The sequence below is a fragment of the Pongo abelii genome, chromosome 13, assembly GCF_028885655.2.
Source record: "Pongo abelii isolate AG06213 chromosome 13, NHGRI_mPonAbe1-v2.0_pri, whole genome shotgun sequence".
Classification (NCBI taxonomy): domain Eukaryota; kingdom Metazoa; phylum Chordata; class Mammalia; order Primates; family Hominidae; genus Pongo; species Pongo abelii.
Window position 1 is genome coordinate 89,030,382 of NC_071998.2, and position 24,984 is coordinate 89,055,365.

The 24,984-nt window shown below is 41.1% G+C and overlaps 1 protein-coding gene and 1 long non-coding RNA gene across 2 annotated transcripts in view; both read left to right on the forward strand.

Moving 5' to 3' along the window:
* ANP32B (acidic nuclear phosphoprotein 32 family member B) overlaps nt 1-23,205 on the forward strand; it is a 36,975-nt gene extending 13,770 nt beyond the window's left edge. Inside the window, exons 2-7 of the mRNA XM_002820020.6 lie at nt 2,391-2,540; nt 6,321-6,443; nt 12,408-12,597; nt 18,666-18,784; nt 19,808-19,859; nt 22,754-23,205. Coding sequence (XP_002820066.1) covers nt 2,391-2,540; nt 6,321-6,443; nt 12,408-12,597; nt 18,666-18,784; nt 19,808-19,859; nt 22,754-22,821 — 702 coding nt within the window. The 3' untranslated portion in view covers nt 22,822-23,205. The remainder of the gene's footprint in view (nt 1-2,390; nt 2,541-6,320; nt 6,444-12,407; nt 12,598-18,665; nt 18,785-19,807; nt 19,860-22,753) is intronic.
* Nucleotides 6,450-12,157, forward strand: LOC129047946 (uncharacterized). The gene is made up of 2 exons (XR_008509871.2): nt 6,450-9,137; nt 9,719-12,157. It is a non-coding gene; the product is annotated as an uncharacterized LOC129047946 (long non-coding RNA).
* Nucleotides 23,206-24,984: the final 1,779 nt, after the last annotated feature.

Below are 24,984 nucleotides of genomic sequence, written 5' to 3' on the forward strand. Positions count from 1 at the left end.
CCACCATGCCCGGCTTATTTTTGTATTTTTAGTAGAGATGGGGTTTCACTGTGTTGGCCAGGCTGGTCTTGAACTCCTGACCTTACGTGATCCGCCCGCCTTGACCTCCCAGGAGTGTTGGGATTACAGGCATGAGCTACCACGCCCAGCCAGCAAAAACATTTTTTAACCTGCATTTGAGTCCTGTGGTACTTTTTGATGACGCCTTGCAGTGGTTCAAGTGGAATTTTGCAAGTTGAAAGAAATGTCTTTAAGAGGTGATTTCACTTTGTGAGCTGAGAGGCAACATGGCTAACTCTGATTCTTCTTCACTTCACTTTTGGCATATTGGTGTATTTTGTATAACATTTTTGGATTATTTTGGATAGAATTATAGAAAATCTCCCAAGCTAAATGGGAACATTTTAATTGTATTGCAGTATACTGTTTACATGTGTGGGTGATGACAGTTGACCTTTTTAAAATTTTAATAGTTCGTTGGTTTTATGTTTAGTTGCTTTTTAATACAGAATAAATACATGGTTGTAAAAAACTTAGTACAGATATAAGTAAAGTAAACAGCAAAGGTCACTGACATTTCCCATTCCCTTTACCCAGAGGTTACTTTCTGGGCATTTATAATGTTCCAAGTCCTAGTCTCTACAACTTCATGAGGTAGGTACTATTATCTCCACTTTATGGGAAACTGAGGCACAGAGAAGTTAAGTGACTCGCACAAGGTCGCACAAGTTCTGAGTGGCAGAGGTGAACCAGGATTCAACCCCGGGCATATGTCTCCAGAGCCCAGCTTTTGTCAGAGTTGACCTATTGAGTTTTCAGATGTGCTCATTTCTTAGCAGAAACAGGAAGAATGGCAGAGATCTAAAGAAAAGTGGAACGAAGGAAGAAGTAAGTGGATGTAAAGAGTAAAAAGGATGCCTGGCTTCTGAAGAGGAAGTAGACAGGGTAGTGAGAAGTGGTTAGGCACTTACTATCTTGTGGGTATTGCTGACTTGAAATCTGTTTCCTTCTCTGTAAATGAGGGAAGGAGAGTGGTGGTAAAAAGAATAAATGATTAAGTACTCTATAATTGATAGCAATTACTAGAGTAGCATCATTGGATTTTGTATGAGAGGATGAGGACACTGTTAATAGCTCCTATTCTCTTTTCAGACTGTCAGCATCTCCCTACTATATACATGCTTGATTAATGCTATTAAATATGGTAGGTTCACTAAAAGAATGCCTTTGTTGGTGCAGTTAAAACGGTAATTTGCATCACTGTGAGTAGATCAAAGTGAGCTAAAAAGTTGCAGGTTTCAGGATGACCATAGAGCAAGAATGGCAATATGGGTTATTGTGGTGCATCTGCATGTAGACTATTAAGTAATCAATATTCAAAAGTTCAGATCATCAGATGTGATACTATTTTTGAGTTGGAGTCTCACTCTGTTGCACAGGCTGGAGTGCAATGGCGAAATCTCGGATAACTGTCACCTCCACCTCCCAGGTTCAAGCGACTCTCCAGCCTTAGCCTCCCGAGTAGCTGGGATTACAGGCACTCGCCATCTTGCCTGGCTAATTTTTGTATTTTTGTAGAGAGGGGGTTTCATCTTGTTGGCCAGAGTGGTCTTGAACCCCAGACCTCAGGTGATCTGCCCACTTCAGCCTCCCAAAGTGCTGGGATTACAGGCGTCAGCCACTGTGCCCGGCCAGATGTGATACTCTTGGATGGACTTAAATTCTGAAAAAGAGACTGTGTAGCCTGAAAATGCAATTTGATTTATTATCTAGCAGTTCTCTCCTAGAAACATCTTTCTCAGGTGCAACCCAGATTGATCTTTGTTTTGAATTAAGGACTCTTGCATCCTGATTTTTTTCCCAGTGTGAAGATAATCTTGGCAAAGATTACTAAAACCAGAATTGGAAAGTGTGTTGGTGCAGAAACCTCTAGCCAGAATCTCTTAGTGGTCTTGATAGGAAACATAAAGCTTTCCTCTTTTCCAGGGGTCATCTTCTGGGCCTTAAGGTAGACCCAGCCTAAAGAGTGTCTTCATTCTGCATTTGCATTTAGATAAAAGCTGCTCTTTGGGGAACAGGCTGGAGAAAAGAAATAAGGGGAATACACTTACTTCACTTATATCTTAAGAAGTATAGTTTCTGTTTCTGGAAAAACAAAGAGTGTAAGTGTTTATACCCATTGAGTAATAGTCCATCTTTGAACCTGTCAGTATATTGTTACTGAAGGCTTAATCAGTTTTTATCTTTTTATAACTATGATCTAGGTCTAAGTAAGAGGCTACCTGTATATATGGGTGTTTTTGCAGGATATTTATGGTAGAAGTTTCTGCATTGTTGTTTGTTTTCAATGTGTTTTTGGGAGCTTATCCTTTTTTCTTTGTCATCCACAGGTTCGAGAACTTGTCTTGGACAATTGCAAATCAAATGATGGAAAAATTGAGGGCTTAACAGCTGAATTTGTGAACTTAGAGTTCCTCAGTTTAATAAATGTAGGCTTGATCTCAGTTTCAAATCTCCCCAAGCTGCCTAAATTGAAAAAGGTAAGTGCTTTTTCTTTAACAGTAAAAGAGAACAATCCTGGGAAGGGAAAATGTATGATTTTACCTGTAAGGAAGCACTTAGTGTAGCAGAAAGTACATGGCCTTTGGAACTGGGCAGATGTGGGATTGAATTCTAGCCCTAGCATTTCCTTGATGGGTGAACTTCTGCAGGTTACTTAATCTCTCTAAGGCCCAATTTCCTCACCTGTAAACTGGTGGTATTACTTGACCTTGCAGAATTGCTGTAAAGTTTGGAAGTAATGCATGTTGGGTGCTCAGTAAGTAGTAGTTAGGAAGAATAATTACTGTGTTTTGTGAGTAATTTATTTGTTAATTGTTATAAAACCAATTCTCTATCCTTTCGGAAAAAAAGAGCAAATGCAACATAAAAATGTTTTCTCTTGTCATTGCACATTTAACTGTCACAGAGTCCCAGAACGTCAGAACTGGAAGAAACTTTGCTCCTCTAACCCAACCCCTTATTTTATAGGCACAGCAATAGTCCCAGTAAAGTGTAGTAATTTGCCTGAAGCCACCCACAAGTGGTTAGTACTAGAGCCAAAACTAGAACCCATATCTCCTAACCCCATACCCTTTCCATTATATAGGAAAAGATGTGTGGTTATATAAGTCTTGCAGAATTCTCTGCCATTTCAATATTCACTTTACTAGGAAAGTTAAGTTGTACCTTTATTTAAACTAAGGCACACGTAGAAGGCAACGTAATCAAACTTGGGCAAAGGTAGGTTGTTCCTAGAGTTTGCTTGAGTTCTGAGTGGGACAGTTAGTTTTTTGGTATTGGGGTTTGTTTGTTTCTGGTTTTGCAGGGGGTGGAGTGGGTTAAGTATAATACATGAGGCCAGTCATGGTGGCTCACATCTGTAATCCCAACACTTTGGGAGGCCAAGGTGGGAGGATCACGTGAGGTCAGGGGTTCGAGACCAGCCTGGCCAACATGGCAAAACCCCGTCTCTACTAAAAATACAAAAAAATCAGCTGGGCACAGTGGCACACACCTGTAGTCCCAGCTACTCCAGAGGCTGAGGCACAAGAATTGCTTGAACCCAGGCGGCGGCCGAGGTTGCAGTGAGCCAAAATCACGCGGCTGCATTCCAGCCTGGGCGACAGAGCAAGACTCTGTCTCGATTAAAAAAAAAAAAAAAAAAAAAAAGTATAATACATGAATTAAAAAGTGGAAGTATTTTTTGTTTTGCTTTCTTTATTTGCCTTATTTAGGTAATATTAATAAATGTTCAAGCAGTCTTCATGAGTTTCAGGTGACCGTTTCTGATGAGAAAGAAATTTCCCCTTCTAAGTATATACTAGAGGTTCAGGTATAATCCTTTTATATTTGCATGGGTATATCAGTGACATTGGAAGCTCTGATTAGCCCAGTTAAACATAGTATAGCTTTTTAGCATCTATTTACATAAACTTGATGCTAGCAGATCCTTGGTGTGTGTTTTGTGTTGTTTTCCTAGCATTCTGATTTATTTTCCTGAATTACTATTGGTCTCTGTACTCTCAGATTTATTCAGAAATTCAGCCTATCAGTGACCGTTTTTATAGGGACTTTAATAAACCTTTCAGAATTCTGAATAGAGCTTGTTTGAGTTCTGAGAAGGACAGGGTTTTTGTTTTTGTTGGTTTTGGGTGGGGGCGTGTGTTAAGTACATGAATTAAAAACTTCTAACATTTAAACATTAATCACTTCCCTTATAGGGCTAATGAGAGGGAATCATACTTAAAGGCAGGTTGAGTGTACTCATGATCGATAAGAACTTTATTTTCTTCCTATTCCAGAACACAAACTGGTTTTGTTTTGTTTTGTTTTGTTTTTGAGATGGAGTTTAACTCTTGTTGCCCAGGTTGGAGTGCAGTGGTGCCATCTCGGCTCACTGCAACCTCCGCCTCCCACGTTCAAGCGATTCTCCTGCCTCAGCCTCCTGAGTAGCTGGGATTACAGATGTGCGCCACCACGCCTGGCTACTTTTTGTATTTTTTTTGTAGAGATGAGGGTTTCACCATATTGGTCAGGCTGGTTTCGAACTCCTGACCTCAGGTGATCAGCCCACCTCGGCCTCTCAAAGTGCTGGGATTACAGGTGTGAGCCACCGTGCCCAGCCCACAAATTGTTTTTAACAAGAAATAAGTACTGAAAAAAAATTGATGTGTAAATGTCACAAATTTTCTAAATTTACACATCTATTTCATTTCAAAATAAATACGCTAATAAATGTTTTGGTAGACTGCCTTGTTTTGGTAGATTGCCTTGTTATTCCTACTCCCTAAGATACACATGTTGAAAGGATGTGGATGTTACATGTGTATGTGATATTCTAACCACAGGGTCTAAAACATGGGTCAAGAAAAGTGATCTCTGTTTTTATTTTGATTTACTAAAATTACCAATAAAGCTAACATTTGACTATTGATTATGGGCTTATGTTTTTAAACCTAGACCATGACTGTTTCACTGAAATATCCCATTGAAAGGATAAAATGTTTTGAAGTGTTACGTTTTCCTCTTCTGAGATATTTAACAACACCTTAAGCAGCTGACCTGTTTTTTTAACTCAGTTTTTCAGCAAATATTTATATTTTTAAAAGTTACTCTACTCTGCATCATATAGTACATTTCATTGCATGGCAAAAACTTCATTACATGAAGCTTTCATGCTATTCTAGGTACATAGCATAATAAGGAGGACATGGATATTTATGAAGCCAGCCTGCCTGGCTTCAAATCATAGGCCCACTACAGTAACAGCTGGGTGATCTTGGGCAAGTTTGTTTTCCTCATCTGTAAACAGGAGTGGTAATTCTGCCTACCCCATAGAGTTCTTATGAGAACAGATGAGTTAAGGTATTTCTAGTGCTTTGAGCAGTGCGTGGCATTTAAATACTATGTAAGGGTTAAAGTTACTATTGTTGTTGGCACTTTAAAATAGAGAATTAGAACCAGCTGTGTAGCAGAGTTTTCTTGTCTGCAAAAGGAAGAGCTTGAATTAGATGTTCTTCACAATGCTTTCCAGGCTCCAATTCCTTCTACTCTAAGATTCTAATATTCCTTGGTGAAGGCTCATTCCCTCATTGGCACATTACTTGCCTGTGCTACTTGACCTGCAGCTTAGAAATTAGAGTAGGTTCTAATAAAGGCTAGTGCCAGGTTTATGCAAGATGTGGCCTCCAGGGAGCTGGTTTCATAAACCTGAGGCTGTTGACCCACTCCCTTTCCTGAGGTTATGAAGCTTCTTTATGGGCTTACTTGTAGGGCCTGTCCCTCTCCTGTAGCTTTCAGAGCAACATTCCCTGGTGGCTTCCAGGTGTAGAACTCTACAGTGTATGTCAGTATTGTCCAGAAATTAGGTTTCAAGTGGGCATTGCAAGCTTTGAAGGCACACAAAATAAGCTGCTCAGAATGCGCAGACTATTAAACCATTTACCCTTTCTGGCAGGTATAGGGTATTACAACTTGTCAAAGGATTCTAATTGGTTTTGACCCACTTTTTAAGTTAGAAAATGTATTCGCTGATGTTAGAGACCAGTTCTTGAGTAAGCTGTTATTAGCAGCTGATTAGGAAAACACAATACTTCTGACCTTACCTTCTCCTGTTAATTATTTGGATTTAAACAAAATGAATATGCATGCCCTAATAGAAATAGGGATCATTTGATCTTGATAAATATTTGAGAACTGTATTTGTTACTTATAATAACTTAAATGATTTCTGTTTCTCTGTGTGTATTTGTGTTTGCTGTGTCCATTTTCTCTTGCAGCTTGAACTCAGTGAAAATAGAATCTTTGGAGGTCTGGACATGTTAGCTGAAAAACTTCCAAATCTCACACATCTAAACTTAAGTGGAAATAAACTGAAAGATATCAGCACCTTGGAACCTTTGGTAAGTAACTGAGAATTTGGAAACTGAGACTTACTGGTCATTTTCATTTTCATATTTCTTTATAGTGGGGGAAATTACTGGCAATAATAATTGGTTGAGAAAGTGGTGGCTTTTTACTTTTTATATAAGTCCCAAATTTAAAGATCAGGGCCTCTCTAATTAGATGTATTTCTGTGGCTTTGCTCTCTCCCTGCCTGATATTGTGGTGGCATCCTTCAGAAGAGAATTTTTGGGGGTATTTTGTTTTGGATCCACTTTTGAAATTCATGTATTGACTATATAGCCTTAAACATGTTCTTAACAATTTTTTTCTTCAGACTGGCCAAGCCATTATGCACTTTTACACTTTTAACAGAAAAGGCTATTTATGTTGTGTGGCATACCTGAATTGCAGATGGAACAAAGACAGCTCCATTTTAAGCTTTAGGTCATCTAATTCATGATCTTGTGTTCTAGCTGGATTACTGTTGCCTAGAGTTTTGCATGGAAACGCCAAGATCCTCCTCAGTCTTACATACTGGGATAAGATATGAAAAGCTAAGTTTCAGTGCCACTTGGGTTGTAGACTTGATGTGTGACCTTGGGCAAACTGCTTCTTCTCTCTGGGCCTCAGTTTCCTCATTTATAGCAGGGAGGATAATAATCCCTGCCTTACTTACCTCACTTAGGAGTTCTGAGAACAAGATAATGTACTTACTTTGCTTTGTAAGTTAATGTACTTACTTTGCTTTTTGTCCAGTTTGTGTGGAAGTTGTAGTGGCCAGAAAAGGGCTTCCAGAGGCAGGACTGGAGGCAGGGGGCTTAATGCAGTTTGTAGGGCAGCCCCACAGGCTGTGCTATTTGGAAGAGGGTTATTTAGCATATAGGAGGTGTCTTTGAGAATCCAGAACAGACACTAGAGGGTAAGACATTTCTTCTCTGTTGTCTCTATTCTGATGTCAGAGTATATTAAAGTAAGTGGATTTCACATCACTTGTGTAGAATGCTCTGTTGATACTTCAGGGGAAGACAGTTAAATTGTAGCTTCTTTTAATGAAGAGGACTTCCCGTCAAGAGTTAGAAGATCTTTTCCTTCCTAAACAATTATTGAGACTGCTCCAATACAGATTTAATTACCTTTTACTGAATCTCTTTGTGTGTGTGTAATATATGTATTCTTTTAGAGAAGTCTCACTATGTTAGGCCAGGCTGGTCTTGAACTCCTGCCCTCAAGTGATGCTTCCATCTTGACCTCCCAAAGTGCTTGGGACTACAGGCCTGAGCCACCATGTCCGGCTGAGTCTCTTTATTTTTACATTTCATTAAGTTGTCCATATTTAAGAGCTTATATTTCTCAGAAATGTGATGCCTCACCAGTGCTCCATGCATTTTGCCCTTTTTCCTATTACAGGTATACCCAGGTACTCAGGCTCTTACTAGTTTTATTTGTTTCCTTCAAACCAACCCCCATTTCCAGTATTTAAGCCGGCATTTACTGACTTTTGCTGCATCCAAGGACATGAACATTTGCCCATTGTATCCTTATATAACCCAGAGAAGAGAGAATGACTGTCCTCTTTTTAGAGATGAGGAAGCTGATTTTAGAGAATGTAGATAATTGCTCGGGAGAAATGGCAGAGTAGGGATTCAAATCTAAGTCTAGGCTGGGCACGGTGGTTCACGCCTTTAATCCCAGCACTTTGGGAGGCCGAGGCAGGCAGATCACTTGAGGTGTCAGGCGTTTGAGACCAGCCTGGCCAACGTGGTGAAACCCCATCTCTACTAAAAATACAAAAAAATTACCCAGGCGTGGTGGCAGGCGCCTATAATTCCAGCTACTTGGGAGGCTGAGGCAGGAGAATCACTTGAACCCAGGAGGCAAAGGTTGCAGTGAGCTGAGATCATGCCTCTGCACTCCAGCCTGGGCGACAGAATGAGACTCCATCTCAAAAAAAAAAAAAAAAATTCGAAGTCTGCTATGTTTTCCATAGCCCTTGGGACCTCTTCTTCTCTTTCCACCTGTAAATTTATTTCATGCCCAAATTTCCTTAAGCTGGAAATTTCAACAGGAGCACCAAATTTTAATGCTGATGCTTTCCCGTTCAGATGGGCTACACTAACCCTTTGTTTATTGGTTAGTGACAGACATACTAATCCTAGGTTGTGAGCATAAGAAACCCTTCTCTCCGCCACCCCCTTTTTTTTTTCTGGCTTAATTTTTTTTTTTTTTTTTTAGACGGAGTCTCGCTCTGTCGCCCAGGCTGGAGTGCAGTGGCGCCATCTCAGCTCAATGCAAGCTCCGCCTCCTGGGTTCACGCCATTCTCCTGCCTCAGCCTCCCAAGTAGCTGGGACTACAGGCGCCCGCGACCATGCCTGGCTAAGATTTTTGTATTTTTAGTAGAGATGGGGTTTCACTATGTTTGCCAGGATGGTCTCGATCTCCTGAGCTTGTGATCCGCCTGCCTCAGCCTCCCAAAGTGCTGGGATTACAGGCGTGAGCCACCGTGCCCGGCCTTCTCGTTTAATTTTTAAAGAACAGAGCAGCAGGCAGTACCTTTTCACTGTTGGCCAGTTGATGACTGGCCATTAGCTAATTCTCGTGGCAGCCTGAATCCTCTGATTATCAGAAGCCTTTTTCAGTGTTGTAGCACCCAGCAATGGAGCAGAAGCAAATACTGTGTGGGAGTTGTTTGCTTGAGTTTTTTCCTGATCTGGTCAGTAATGTATGAGAGGACCCTCTGGTGGCTGTGAAAGTCTCAGTCCGCCAGGATAGTGAAGGATGAAAAGTAATCTTCGTTGTGTTCACCATTTTTAGAGGATCTGCTGTACCCATACACTTAGTGGGTGTTTTATGCATGTTTTATCAGTAATTGTCAAAAAAAAACTTCGATACAAAGTGGATAGAAATAGCATGGCCCTTGTTTTAGATTGAGGAAGCTAAGGCTTGGGTGAGGCTGAATCCCTTGTCCAGAGTCACACACGCTGTGGCAGAGCCACAGGGCTACACACCAGAGCTATTTCGAAAAGCCTGGGGTCCTGCCGTTCTGCTATACTTGGCACTCAGATTCCTGGCAGTGCTAGGTTGGTCTCCTGAAGTTCTAACTTGGAATTAAGTAAATCTGTAGGAGAAGGTGAAGGGGGAAGAGTTGGGTCCATTTTGACTTCTGGCAGTATTCTTCAGTGGGAAAAAACACCATCGTCATCCTCATTAACCACATACATTTTGAACACCGTCTACTTTGAGCCCAGTTCTTACAGTCAATGCAATGATTGTGAATGCCTCTGCTTGCTACAGGGACATTAATCGAGAGACAAAGAAGGCATCAATTCAAACTTCCTTGGACACCTTTTTTAAGAGACCTGGGCCATCCAAACCATCCCCCAAAGCCCTTCTAAATTCTAAGAAGGCAAGCAAAATTATTGTTAATAAAATGTTTAATGTTTATTATGGCTAGCCTATTAGGTTACATCAAATTTCTGGTATGGTGGAGTTGTAATTTTTTTTATCAGTATTTACACATTACATTGGGATCCTGAATAATCTGTGTGTAGTGTATTTTGTGCCTATTGGGCTTTAAAGCACAATTTTACTACTTTCAGCGGTTCCAGAGTGCTACAGTTATTTAGGATTTTTGTTGTTTTCTTGCTTTCATTTCATTTTTCAACCTACTGATTGGCATGTCCAAATTGTTTGAGAAGGGGTGCTTTGCCAGGAAGTGGCCAAAAATCTCACATAATTGTACAGTTTCAGAAACGGGAGAGCCTTGGAGGCCCTGTGTACTGAAAGAGTCAATGAAACTAGATTAGAGAAAGGGCTTTTGGTATTAAAAAGTATTAGATAAATATCAGAGATTGTGTGTGTTTTTGTGCACCTATTTCTAGGAAATAATTCTGAAATATAAATGGCTCATTCCTTTAAGTGGAGAATTTTTAGAGTGAACCTTTTTGGAAAAGCTGCCTAAAGCTGACTCTAGCTGGCATTGAGTCAGCCTTTGTGAAGAGAAAGCCAGTATGCTAGCTAGCCGTCTGGGGTGGCATTGCAGCATTTTTTCCCTCTTTGGCAAGAAGTCATACCTGGGCTTCTGGAAGTCAGGGCCTGACTGGAAGGGAACCTAATCTGAAAATTACATGATACAAAAGCAGCTCTATGACCAGAAGGGCTGGGGACAGCTTTCTTAAGACGTCAAGGAACTGACTATATAAGCACATTGTTTGATCCACAGACTCTTGGATCATTGTACAATTTGTGTTTTGAGGGGTGCAACGTTTTCCTGTTGCTGTAACCCTGCTGTGTGTTCCCTGCATGAATAAAACAAGTGTGGGAGCCTCTTTCTTGATCAAGAAGATGAAGTTCTTCATGTGCAGGGGTCAGTAGCCCTTTTCTCTAAGGGCCAAATAGTAGGTTCATTTGGCTTTGTAGCCTGTTTATATAGTCTCTGTCACAACTAGTCTGCTTGGCCATTTTAGCACATAAGGAGCCATACATAAGTAAATGAGTGTGACTGTGTTCCAATAGAGCTTATTTTACAAAAACAAGTGGTGGGCCAGAATTGGCCACTGGACCACCGGTTCGTAACCCCTGCTCTAGAGCCTTGAGGCAGATTTTCACACCATTTTATATCTCCTCAGAACTACATAGATACCTAGAGTCCTGAAAATAAGGTTTTGTTTTGTCTGCATTTCTTCTCAGGTCCTTGTGAGTGTTGTAACAGCTTTCCTAATAAAGCAGCAAAACCTGTTAAGCATCAACATTTATCTTTTTAGAAATTATTTCATGTGGGGGTCCTCTTAATGTTTGTTTGGCTATTTTTAGTACTATTTACTTAGAGAATACCAAAGTTTTTCTCTTGATTCAGAACCATTAAAGGTTGTGTTTATGAAGCTATCCAGATATATGTAGTTATTGCCCCTATTCTGAAAGGCACCAGGCTATGTGCTACTTCACATTGGATTTGCCTTTCATAGGCTGCTCCCTCTTCTATCTACAAGGGTCTGCTGTCACTTCCTGTTGCTGTCTCCTGACTTCCCTATAGTGTAGTACCTCTGCCCTCTCAATCTCTTAATTTACCCTTAATCAAAACTTAATAGACCTGGGATTGAAATACTAGTACACTGATATAATAACAAATGAAGATCTGAGTAAATACATAGACATTTTCCAGTACACTTTGACTACTCAGAAAACTTGACTTGGGCCAACTTTTTATAGCTTAACTGTTTTTAGATAGATGAAACTGATGGTTCCAAAGAAATGAGGTATTGCAACAAAATTTCAAGGTATGGTAAATAAAATCAGAAGAACTTTACATCATAAAAGTCTGGTAACATGTCAGTCTTTTCCCCAAATACTAAAAAAGAAGTGTGCAATGTTTCTCCGTATTTCTGAAGTTTCAACTCTGCGCCCCTCTGCTTTTTCCCCAGCCTATGTTGACTCCCGTCTTCCCTGAAAGTAGCTGCGTTGCCACACTTTATGTTTTATTATATTTCATCCTCTAGTGTTACATGTCTATGCCCTAAGTAAAATTGTAAGCACCCTGAGATTTGTGTTATAAATCTCTGAATTTTTCCCTATACTGCCACCCTAGAACATTAAAGACCGCTTGATACCCAGGAAGTTCTTAATGGCCATTTGATTACTCAGATGTTAACATTTGTTTCAGCTAAATTTATTAAACTGTTTGATTGTCTCATACTATGAAAATATCTGGATTTAATAAAAATTATTTTCAATTTATATTTCTTTAGACTACTACGCTGCCAGAAAAACACATAGTTCTCTGGGAGAGTAGATAAAGGAAGAGAGGGACAAAAGTCTAGTAACCTAATATAAAGGTTGCAGAAGACTTGATGTATTTTTCTATATATGAGGCTGAGTGGGTAGCAGAAATTGAATATAGAGCCTAGAATTTTACCTCTTCAAGAGATGGGTTTGTTACTTATATTCCTTTGGTTTAGGAGTTGTGGTTTTTGATCCTTTTCTTCAGAAAAAATTAGAATGTCTGAAAAGCCTGGACCTCTTTAACTGTGAGGTTACCAACCTGAATGACTACCGAGAGAGTGTCTTCAAGCTCCTGCCCCAGCTTACCTACTTGGATGGCTATGACCGAGAGGACCAGGAAGCACCTGACTCAGATGCCGAGGTGGATGGTGTGGATGAAGAGGAAGAGGATGAAGGTGAGTAGGCTCAGAATCTGGTGAACCTGATGTCTGCCTTTCAAAGCCTCTGATAAAAGCTATTAGATGTTGGCCAGGTGCGGTGGCACACACCTGTAATCCCAGCACTTTGGGCGGCCGAGGCGGGGGGCATTGCTTGGGCCCAGGAGTTTGAGACTAGCCTAGGCAACATGGCAATACCTTGTTTCTACAGAAAATAGAAAAAAAAAAAATTAGCCAGGTGTGGTGGTGCACACCTGGAGTCTTAGTTACTCAGAAGACTGGAGGCCGAGGTGGGAGGATCACTTGAACCTAGAAGTTCGAGGCTACAGTGAGCCATGATTGTGCCCCACTGCACTCCATCTCAGAAGACAGGGTGTCTCAAAAAAAAAAAGCTACTAGATGTTCTTACTATTGAGGAAAATAGTGTGTGTTTGTGCGTGTGCGCAGGCTTGTGTGTATTTTTTTTAATGTAGGCATTCCATTAAATTTATAGCTAAGGCCTATTTCATAAGCACCTGGCCTCAAGGGATCCTCCCACCTCAGCCTCCCCAAGTGGTGGAATTACAGGGATGAGACACTGAACCTGGCCCGGGAAGTATTTCCTGAAGCCTACAAGCTAGGTTAGGATGCTGTGCATGTTAAACTGTAAACCCCTTACTCTTACAGGCTTGCCACTCTGCTGTTCTTAAGTCTTCCTACTTCAGGGGTCTTCAACCGACAGGCCACGGACTGGTACCGCTCCATGACCTGTTAGAAACCAGGCCGCATGAGCGGTGAGGAAGCCTCATCTGTATTTACAGCCACTCCCCATTGCTCACATTACTGTCTGGGCTCCACCTCCTGTCAGATCAATGGTGGTATTAGATTCTCATAGGAGCGAGAATCCTATTGTGAACTGCACATGTGAGGGGTCTAGGTTGCGTGCTCCTTAGGAGAATCTAATGCCTGATGATCCGAGATGGAGCTGAGGTGGTGATGCTAGCGCTGGGGAGTGGCTGCAAATACAGATTAACATTAGCAAAGAGGTTTGACTTTACAGAGATGATAATAAATCAATTGCTTGCAGACTCATCAACCCCTATCTGTGAGTGGCAAGTGACAAGCTGCATCTGGTGGCAGGCTTTATAGTGGCAAGTGAGTTGGTGTACTTCAGTTGTACAGCTGTATCTGTTGACAGGCTTTAAGTCAGAATCTGATGCTTTTTTTAGTCAGTGCGTGACCTGCCCTTTTTTTTATTTACCACTTCCATCCACACCTCTTTCCCGCACTGCGTATTTGTCTGAGTCACAGTTTTTGTAGGCCCACAAGCTAACTCTGTCCAACATGAGCAAAAAACGTTGCTGGAGAGCTTCTTTGAAAAGGGGGAAAGATCCAATAATGAGACAGCAGAAGACAAGACTGCCAATGAAAAGAAAGCTTCATTGAAAAGAAAATACCAAGAGTGCTACTTAAATTACAGGTTCATTGCAACAGATGATTCACATTCTCCGAGCCCACTTTGTATAATATATGGCAACCAGCTATCCAACAAAGCCATGAAACCTTCGAAACCGCTTCACTGGCTGGGCACAGTGGCTCATGCCTGTAGTCCCAGCACTTACGGAGGCCGAGGTGGATCACCTGAGGTCAGGAGTTCAAGACCAGCCTGGCCAACATGGGGAAACCCTGGCTCTGCAAAAATACAAAAATTAACCAGGCATGGTGGTGCACACCTTTAGTCCCAGCTTCTCGGGAGGCTGAGGCATGAGAATTGCTTGAACCTGGGAGGCGGAGGTTGCAGTGAGCCGAGATTGCGCCGCTGCACTTTAGCCTGAGTGATAGAGCAAGACTCCATCTCAAAAGAAAAAAAAAAAAAATGCTTCACCACCTGGAGACCAAGCACCCTGCATTTAAAAGACAAGCCTTTGGAGTTTTTCAAAAGAAACATGAACATGAAAAACAGAGGCAATTATTGAAAGCTCTCACTTCATCAAATGTGACTGCACTGAGAACATCTCATTCTTAGTGGCTAACTGCATTGCTAAAGCTAAGAAGCCCTTAACTAACTGCATTGCTAAAGCAAGAAGCCCTTTACTATTGAAGAGTTGATCCTGCCTGCTGCTAAGGACATTTGTCGTGAACTTTTAGGAGACGCTGCAGTTAAGCTGCAGATCAAAAGGTGGCACATGTTCCTCTTTCAGCTAGGACCATAACTAGATGAATTGATGAAATAGCAGAGGATATTGAGGCACAGTTGTTAGAGAGGATTGATGAGTCACCGTGGTACACAGTGCAGGTTGACGAGTCTGCCGATGTTGACAACATGGCAACAATGCTTGTTTTTGTGCAATATATTTTCAGGAGGATGTGCATGAGACTGTGTTATGTGTGCTTCGTTGCCAACCAGCACCACAGCTGCAGAACTATTCAAGTCTTTTGAACGATTACATATCAGGAAAACTGAACTGGTCATTTTGTGTCGTATATGCACAGATGGAGCGGCTGCCATGGCCGGACAGCTTTCTGGTTTCACTACTCGAGTCAGAGAGGTTGCTTCTGGATGTGAGTCTATGCACTGTGTCATCCATAGAGAAATGCTGGCTAGCTGACAAATGTCACCTGAACTTAACGTTTTGCAGGATGGGATTAAAATTAACCACATTAAAGTACATGCCCTTAACCCTTGTCTGTTCACGCAGTTCTGTGAGATGGATGCAGAGAATACTTCTCTTACACAGAGAAGCGAGATGGCGTTCTAAAGGTGGATCACTGGCCAGAGTTTTTGAGTTACGAGGCCTGCTCCAGAGATTTCTCTAAGAATAACAGTCACCACTAGCAGAATATTTTAGTAACACAGAATGAGTGGTAAAACTTTTTTTTTTTTAAAGTTCAGGGGTACATGTGCACGTTTGTCGCATAGATAAACGTGTACCATCCCATCACCTAAGTATTAAGCCCACTGTCCATTAGCTAGTTTTCCTGATGCTCTCCCTCCCCAGCCTCCACAGGCCCCAGTGTGTGTTGTTCCCCTCCATGTGTCCATGTATACTCATTATTCAGCCCCCACTTATAAGTGAGAACATACGATATTTAGTTTTCTGTTCTGAGCATTGGGATTTTTGACATGTTTCAAACAGTAGAAGTGATTTTGAAAGAGAGTGAGCCAGGGCCTTCTTTCTCGCAGCTGGTGCATGATCACCTATCTCAGCTCTCAAAAGAGTTTGAGCATTACTTCCCAACCACAAAAGACCCCCAAACTGGGAAGGAATGGATCCACGACCCATTTATGAATAAGCCAGGTCAATCGACTTTGTTCATGCTTGAAGAGGATCAGCTGGTTGAGATCACAAATGGCAGTGGCCTTAAAAGTATGGTTTGAGACAACTTCAAAATCTCCATATATTCTGGATTAAAGTCGAGGTGGAATATCCTGAGATTGTCAAAAAAGCACTGAAAAACCTGCCTGCATTTCCAATATCCTATCTTTGTGAAGAAAGTTTTCTGCAGTGACAGCAACCAAAACAAGATTATGGAGTGTACTGGACATAAGCAGCACACTTCGAGTGTCACTGTCTCTCATTGCCCCCAGATGGGACTGTCTAGTTGCAGGGAAAACAAGCTCAGGGTTCCCGTTGATTCCACATTATGATGAGTTGTATAATTATATCATATATTGCAATGTAATAATAGAAATAAAGTGCAGAATAAACATAATGCGTTTGAATCATCCTGAAACCATCCCCCCACCCCCAGGCTGTGGAAACATTGTCTTCCACAAAACTGGTCCCTGGTGCCAAAAAGGTTGAGGACCGCAGTCCTACTGCACTACAGTCATCATCTTGGGTAGATACTTATCTCCTGATTCATAGGGCCTGACACTAAGTAGGTACTTGGTACCTGTTTGTTATTGCCAGCTATAAATAAAATAGCTTTCCCTTCCATTGACATATGACCAGAGTTTTAAAAGGTAATGATTTCAAATAACTGTATGTTAGATTCCATTTTTCATTCATAAGGGAAATCTCTGATCATAACAGAATTAAAAGATGATTTTCAGTAGTTTTGGCATTTGACCCAGGATTTATACATATTTTACAGATTTACAGATTTTAAGAAATAACTAATACTTTCTACCCAAGATATTCCTCCTGATTAGTTTGTGTTTTCTTTGCATGCTGAGTTTGTTTACTCTCAGTCACTCTTAGAATAAAACGCTTCTCACGTACAGGTGGCTTAGAGCAGCAGTCTCCAACCTTTTTGGCACCAGGGACTGGTTTCATGGAAGACAGTTTTTCCACAGATGCAGGGAAGGGGTTGGGGGCAGCAGCTGAATGGTTTTGAGATGAAACTGTTCCACCTTAGATCAGGCATTAGATTCTCATAAGGAGTACACAGTCTAGATCCCTCACATGTGCAGTTCACAATAGAATTTGCACTCCTATGAGAATCTAACAGGTGATGTGACAGGAGGCGGAGTTCAGGTGGTAATGGTCACTGGCCTGCTCTTCACCTCCTGCTGTGCGGCCCAGGCCACGGACCAGTACCAGTCCTGGGAGTTGGGAACCCCTGGCTTAGAGGAAGCAGAATGATTAGTTTTCACATCAATCAGCATGAATACCTCTTTTCTTTAAAAATTAGCACATACAACAGAAATTATCAAGAAAATAGAGGAGGAAAAGCATCAAGGAGTTTGGGTGCAGTTAATGGTATAATACTCTGGAAGCATTTTTACAGTTTTATTTTGAAGCATATTGAGACAGACAAAAATTAATGAGCTTATAAGGTGGTAAAATGGACAGAGAATAGGACATCTCACCTATTTCCAAATGTTATGTCCCTTTGTCCCTTCTACAGTTTTTCCATTTTTCCTAAAAACCATTTGTGCTTGTTGTCTATTTAAGTTCACCTCAAACAGGAAGAACAGCCACATGTGCAAGAGCCAGTAAAGGACATTCCTTGGAAGGTGGGGGGCAGTTCCTGAGAGCAAAGATGGGTCAGCCAACAAATACTTGAGCATTTCCTATGTGCCAGGCACTGTGGAAAATAGTGGTTTCAAAAGAAAAAAAAAAAAAAACAAGGTTCCTACCCTCTTGGACCTTACAGAGAAATGTTTTTTTTTTTTAAATCATAAATAGGCTAGGTATGGTGGCTCACACTTGTAATCCCAACACTTGGGAGGGTGAGGCAGGATGATTGCTGGAATCCAGGAGTTCAAGACCAGCCTGGGCAACATAGACAAACCCTATCTGTACAGAAAAAATTGTTTTAAATTAAAAATCATAAATAATAATTGCAAGTAAGCAAAGTGTGTTGTAATGGAGAAGCACCATATACTCATGGTGAGAGCCTATGACCTGGCATTGGGAGGTCTGGTGAGTAAGACTGCCTAAGGAAGTGGTGTTGACTGAGACTCCAAGGTGGAGTCAGAGTTAGCCAAGCAAAGAGGATGGAAAGAGCATGCAGAGACCAGGAGGCAGGTGAGAGCATGGTGTGCTCTAGGACCCAGGAGAAGCAAGAACTGCTGCACTAGAGGTCTGAACAACCAGGTAGAGATGCAGGTGCCTCTCAGCCTCCTGTCCCCTGAGTCACAGGGTTATTATAGGTTTTTCTCAGGTTCCTGATTTGAGCAGCTGACTGTGACTCTGGTGGTATCATTACCCAAGAGAAGGTACATAATTTTTTTTTTTTTTTAACTTTTTACTGTCGAAAATTTCAGACAGTGACAAAGGTAAAAATAATAGCAAAATGAACCCCCACGTTCTTATCACTTAGCTTCAGCAATTATTGGTCATAGCTGATCTTACTTTATTCCTGCATACCCTTACCTTCTTCTCCACTCCATATAATTTTGAAGCAAATCTTAGCCATTGTATCATTTCATCAGCGAGAATTACAGTGTTTGTCTTATCTACCAGGACTTCTAGCTCTCTGATTTTATGGGACTCTATTGGACAAAGGGACTGAGCTGTAGCACATAGTAGAAAGAAAGTGACTGCAGTTCATGGCCTTACAGCATTTGTTCTGTGAGCTACCCCACAGATCCTCAACACTTTGTGCCCTGTGGAGCGTCGAGGATATTTAATGAATCCCTTTTGGACTATTTTTAGAAGGAGAAGATGAGGAAGACGAGGAGGATGAGGATGGTGAAGAAGAGGAGTTTGATGAAGAAGATGATGAAGATGAAGATGTAGAAGGGGATGAGGATGATGATGAAGTCAGTGAGGAGGTCAGTGCAGCTGTTTTCTACCCTGCTTCCTATTTGTAATTACAACAAAAGTGGGGGTTTCAAAAAGATGACAAAAGAAAAGAAAAACACCTTTTGAAGAAATTAGTATACCTGTGAATACATTTACAATATGAATCTGGTTAATTTAGTGTTTGTCTGGCTTTAAATAACTACTAAATAAAATGCCTACTGAACTCAAACTGGTACGGTTCCTGGCTGTGCAAGGTAAGTTCTGGCCCTCTGGGGGAAGGAATGAATTGAGTATTCAGTATGGTCAGAAAACTGGACATGTTGAGAATTGATGGTATGTCTGTTCCTTCATTGAATTGTAGGGAAGTTTATGTTTACCAAGTCTAAACTTTTTCTTGTATATTCAGTGTATATTCAGTGTAACCTGCTGTGTTAAAGAGTTGGGAGTACAAAATGAAATGAGATTGTGGTCCTGCCCTGAAAGAGCACATAGTCTGGTTTATGGAATTACCCAATAATTGAGGATCCTCTATGCTATACAAGGGCAGGAGAAAACAGTGTCTTGACTTTGACCCTCAAAGAGGTTTGGGAAACAGGCAGACAACATTAGTTGTTAACAAAACGCATCCTCTTTTGTAGTATAAAAATAAGGCTTGGGGTTTGTGTGATGTCATTAGGTGTATGATTGACATTAAAGTTCTGAAAGAAGCTTTGTATATGAATGAGATATAGAAAGAAATTTTTGTCTAAACCTGTTTTGAAATTTGAGATTTTAAGATGATTTCTTGAATTATCCAAAGTTATATACTAATTAAACATCTAGCAAATGAACTGCTTGCTTCTAAAAAAATTTTTTTTAGAAAAAGTATAAAGCTCGTTAAGGAAAATCAGTGGGTCTTGGTACATCAAAGTAGATAAAAATAACATTACAGTTTCCTTCTTGATTGATATTGTTGCATTTATTTGTACTTCTTAGTTTGGCAGAATTTGTACTATTTGCACTTTTCAATTTGGCAGAATTAATCTAATGTTATGCTGTTTGCTATTCTTTAGGAAGAAGAATTTGGACTTGATGAAGAAGACGAAGATGAGGATGAGGATGAAGGTGGGCCTGATGCATGCATTTTGATCATTCTCAGTTAAAAATTAGAGAAAAACATCCATTATTTAGAATTTGATACCACTGAGAAGAAAATAAAATGCCCTTGGCTCTGGCGGTTTACACATTCACATTCTCGTTTCTATCGTCCCATCAGTGTGTCTGTGCTGGTGCAGGCTCCCTGCTGCTACAGCAGTTATTCCTGTCTGATGGCAAGGGTCCTGTTGGTCTTCAGTCCTCATGGGGTTTTTTTGGGGTGGTGGTGGTGGTCACGGTGTTGTTTTGAGATGGAGTCTCGCTCTGTCGCCCAGGCTGGAGTGCAGTGGCACGATCTCGGCTCACTGCAAGCTCCGCCTCCTGAGTTCACGCCATTCTCCTGCCTCAGCCTCCAGAGTAGCTGGGACTACAGGCGCCCACCACCACGCCCAGCTAATTGTTTGCATTTTTAGTAGAGACGGGGTTTCACCATGTTAGCCAGGATGGTCTCTATCTCCTGACCTTGTGATCCGCCCGCCTCGGCCTCCCAAAGTGCTGGGATTACAGGCGTGAGCCACCACGCCCAGCCTGTTGTTTTCTTGAGATGGAGTCTTGCTTTGTCGCCCAGTCTGGAGTTCACTGGTGCAATCTAAGCTCACTGCAGCCTCCACCTCCCAGGTTCAAGGGATTCTCTGCCTCAGCCTCTTGAGTAGCTGGGATTACAGGCATGCACCACCACACTTGGCTAATTTTTGTATTTTTAGTAGAGACGGGGTTTCGCCATGTTGGCCAGCCTGGTCTCGAATTCCTGGCTTCAAGTGATCCACCCACCTCCGCCTCCCAAATTACTCGGATTACAGGTGTGAGCCACCATGCCTAGCCTGGTCCCCATGTTTTAAATGTGTTCGTAGGACCAGTCATTTGGTTTACTGCCAAGTGTGAGTTTCTGTGTTTGGAGTTATTTCATTTTTTTAAAAAAGGCTTTAATAATTGAACCATCATTTTCAGGATATATAAATAGATGTAGCAGTTTCCCAGTTTTGTCAGTGTTAGTCCTTTCCCCACTACAACCAAGACAAATGAAATAGCTGTTACTTATTTAATACTGTTGAAAGTATGCCAGCCTGGACAACATAGACCCTGTCTCTACAGAAAATTAAAAAGTTAGCTGGGACCGGGTGTGGTGACTCACACCTGTTATCTCAGCACTTTGGAGGCCGAGGCAGGTGGATCACCTGAGGTCAGGAGTTCGAGAGCAGCCTGGCCAACATGGTAAAATCCTGTCTCTACTAAAAATTAAAAAATTAGGCGCGGTGGCACGCACTCAAACCCAGGAGGCAGAGATTCGGTGAGCTGAGATCATGCCACTGCACTGCAGCCTGGACAACAGAGCAAGACTCTGTCTCAAAAAAAGAAAAAAAAAAAAAGCTGCACATGGTGGTGCACACCTATAGTCCCAGCTACTTGGGAAGCTGAGGTGGGAGGACTGCTTGAAGTTGCAGTGAGGCTATGATAGTGCCACCGCACTCCAGCCTGAGTGATAGAGGGAGACCTTGTCTCAAATAAAAAGTCTCATGGTTGTGTCTCAGAAAATCAGGTGTTCACTGTGCTGTTGGCTGATGTTTTCTCAGCATCTACTTTGTGTCAAGCTCTCAATTACATTTACACTGGATATTACACTGGTTAGGACCTGGTCACTGCCTTTAAGAACCCGTATGATTGGGAGGCCGAGGCGGGTGGATCATGAGGTCAGGAGATCGAGACCATCCTGACTAACACAGTGAAACCTCGTGTCTACTAAAAATACAAAAAAATTAGCCAGGCATGTTGGCAGGTGTCTGTAGTCCCAGCGACTCGGGAGGCTGAGTCAGGAGAATGGCATGAACCCGGGAGGCAGAGCTTGCAGTGAGCCAAGATCAAGCCACTGCACTCCAGCCTGGGCGACAGAGCGAGACTCTGTCTCAAAAAAAAAAAAAAAAAAAAACCTGTATGAAATATGATTTAACATATAGTTAATTTCATTAAAATAACCATGGATTTTATTAGTTGAAAAAATTGGTCTATATGTAAGTCTCTGTGTCTCGACTACATAATACTCTTAAGAATTTCCTTTTTAGTTAATATTAGTTTGCTACAATTTGAGTCTTAACGATGTTCCATACTATGTTTTGTGTGTTACTTAATTCTCAGAATAACCTTTTAAAGTCAGTACCATTGTCCCCATTTTACAGATGAAAAAGGCTTAAAGAGGTTAAGCTTGTCTGAGGTCACTTGAAAGTAAGCATGTCTTGAAGACATGTAGATAGCACGAGGGGTTTGGTTTTGTTTTTTTGGAGACAGTTTCGCTCTTATCACCCAGGCTGGAGTCCAGTGGCGCAGTCAGCTCACTGCAACCTCCACCTTCCGGATTCAAGCAATTCTCATGCCTCATCATCCAGAGTAGCTGGGATTACAGGTGCGTGCCACCATGCCTGGCTAATTTTTGTATTTTTAGTAGAGACGGAGTTTCACCATGTTGGTCAGGGTGGTCTGGAACTCCTGACCTCAGGTGATCCGCCCGCCTCGGCCTCCCAAAGTGCTGGGATTATAGGCATGAGCCACTGCGCCTGACCAGCTCAGGTTAATAATAAGCATTTTAATAATTGCTAGATTTGTAAAAAGAAACATTTGGAAGACAACACCTTAAAATTGAGGAAACTGAATTAACTTTTCCTGGGTGAGTTGAGGTGCTGCTGTGCATTTTGCTTTTCTTGGTTCTGTGGTCACCACTTATACTTGCTATTAATCACCTATATTAATCTGATGAAGTTTACATTGTTTTATCTCCTAACTGTCAAAAACTTTGTTGTTGTTGCCTCCATTGGCAATAATCTAAGCAAAATGCCTTTTCCACTGTCCTAAAGTCAATTTTTGTTACTGTACAGAGGAGGAAGAAGGCGGGAAAGGTGAAAAGAGGAAGAGAGAAACAGATGATGAAGGAGAAGATGATTAAGGCCCCAGATGACCTGCAGAAACAGAACTGTTCAGTATTGGTTGGACTGCTCATGGATTTTGTAGCTGTTTAAAAAAAAAAAAAAAAAAGGTAGCTGTGATACAAACCCCAGGACACCCACCCACCCAAAGAGCCAAAGAATAGTTCCTGTGACATTCCGCCTTCCTTCCATGTAGTCCCTCTTGGTAATCTACCACCAAGCTTGTGGACTTCACCCCAACAAAGTTGTAAGCGTTGTTAGGTTTTTGTGTAAGACTCTTGCTGTAGCGTGGATAGCTGTGATTGGTGAGTCAACCGTCTGTGGCTACCAGTTACACCGAGATTGTAACAGCATTTTTACTTTCTGTACAACAAAAAAGCTTTGTAAATAAAATATTAACATTTTGGGTCTGTTTTTTCATGCTTTTCTTTTTAATTATTATTATTATTATTTTTTACATTAGGACATTTTATGTGACAACTGCCAAAAAAGTATTTTTAAGAATTTAAGTGAAATAAACAGTTACTCTTTGGTAAAGCCTAGTTGTATGCTTACATTTTTAAATTATACTCTCATTGTAAGCTCATGTTAAAACACCAAAGAACTGGTTTATTTGGCATTTTTATATTAGTAGTTGTTGAGGGGAATTGCACAAGTGTGTAGGATCTTTGAGCATTTAGATCAAATCCTCATTGATAACTGGGAGTAAATGAAGCATACTTTAAAAAATAATGTTCAAAATGGAATGCTGAACATTCCATTTTGTTCAGCAGTAAAACCAGTAAATGAAAACCAGTAAAATGTTAGGTTCAAGTATTATGTGAATTAAGGGAAAGAAGATAGTGTAAAGCAAAAGGCCTTCACCAGAATCCCAAGAGGTCTGAATTCTAGTTCTGGCTCTGCCACTGATTTTCTGTGTGACCTTGTGTTGACTCTGGGTCACCACCCAGTCTGTAAAATTGAAGGGGTGTGACCAAATGGCTTCTGAAGTCACTTGTAGCACTGATGTTCTGTGACCCTTGCTGACAGGAAGGTCTGAAGAGAAAAACGGGCTTTCCATTAGACTGAAACATGTAGGGTTTGACTGATGGGTGAACACAGTATGGTTTGTTGTCAAGACAGGCGTGAAAAGGGGGAATGACATGTGAAAAGCCTCACCAAGCAGTGGGTAGGCACTGCCTGAGGTCAGCTCAGGTTTTCCAGAAGATGGAAATTTTCTCTCTTCTTACAGATCTTAAAGGGATTTGAGAAAGGAGGATATTCTGTCTGTATTCAGTGATTAACCATTTAGCGAAAATAGATGTATGACTGCATTATCAATACAGTTTTTTATAGTGGAAGATTTAAGGATTGTTTTAGTAAATTTTAGCTTATAGCTACTGGAATGAGTGAGGTTTTTGATGCATGTAAATGCAATATATAAAATTGGAATCTAATTTGAATTTATAACAAGTCACAGTCTCTATGGAGCCCCCAAATACTGTACTTTAAAATCAAAATCTCCCATAGACTTTAAAATGGAGTTTCTTTCTTGCAAAGAAAATCCAAGAAAATTTGATTTCTGATTTTACAGGTATTACGTCATTTTCCCCAATCATAAGGCCATTTTGGCAAACCTTCAATACATTGTAAAATGGTTTCTTCTGTAGCCTAGGTGTGTCCTTAAGGTTTTGCTTATTTGTCAAATATGAAACACAGTAACTTTGAGTGATTATTTTTCCTGGTTTTTTGTTTTGTCTGTTTTTTTTTTCAGTTTTTTTTTCTTTAAAGTTTACAGAACTTTCCAGTATCTACCAAGCCTGTAGGACATGCCAGGCTTATTGGCTGGGCAAAAGGGAAGGGAATTGGGTTAAAGAGAGAAGCCAGCCCTTGGTGCTCATAGTAACTAGTCAGGAAGAAAAGACATCAACACAAGTAATATCTACTAGGACCTAGGAGCAAGAGGTTTAGGTAAGTTTTAGTGTAGCTCAAAGGCTGGAGAGGTGGCACCCAACCCGGAGGGAGGGAAGCTTCTTAGAAAAGAAAGTACTTCAACTGCACGTGCAAGTGTGAACAGCGTCTATAAATAGGAATAGAGAAAGGAGAGAGTATCTTGGTAAGCAGAGGTTAAAGGTAGGAAACTGCTGAGAACAGTTAGATACAAGTAGATTTGACAACACATGAATAGATGATGATACTGGACA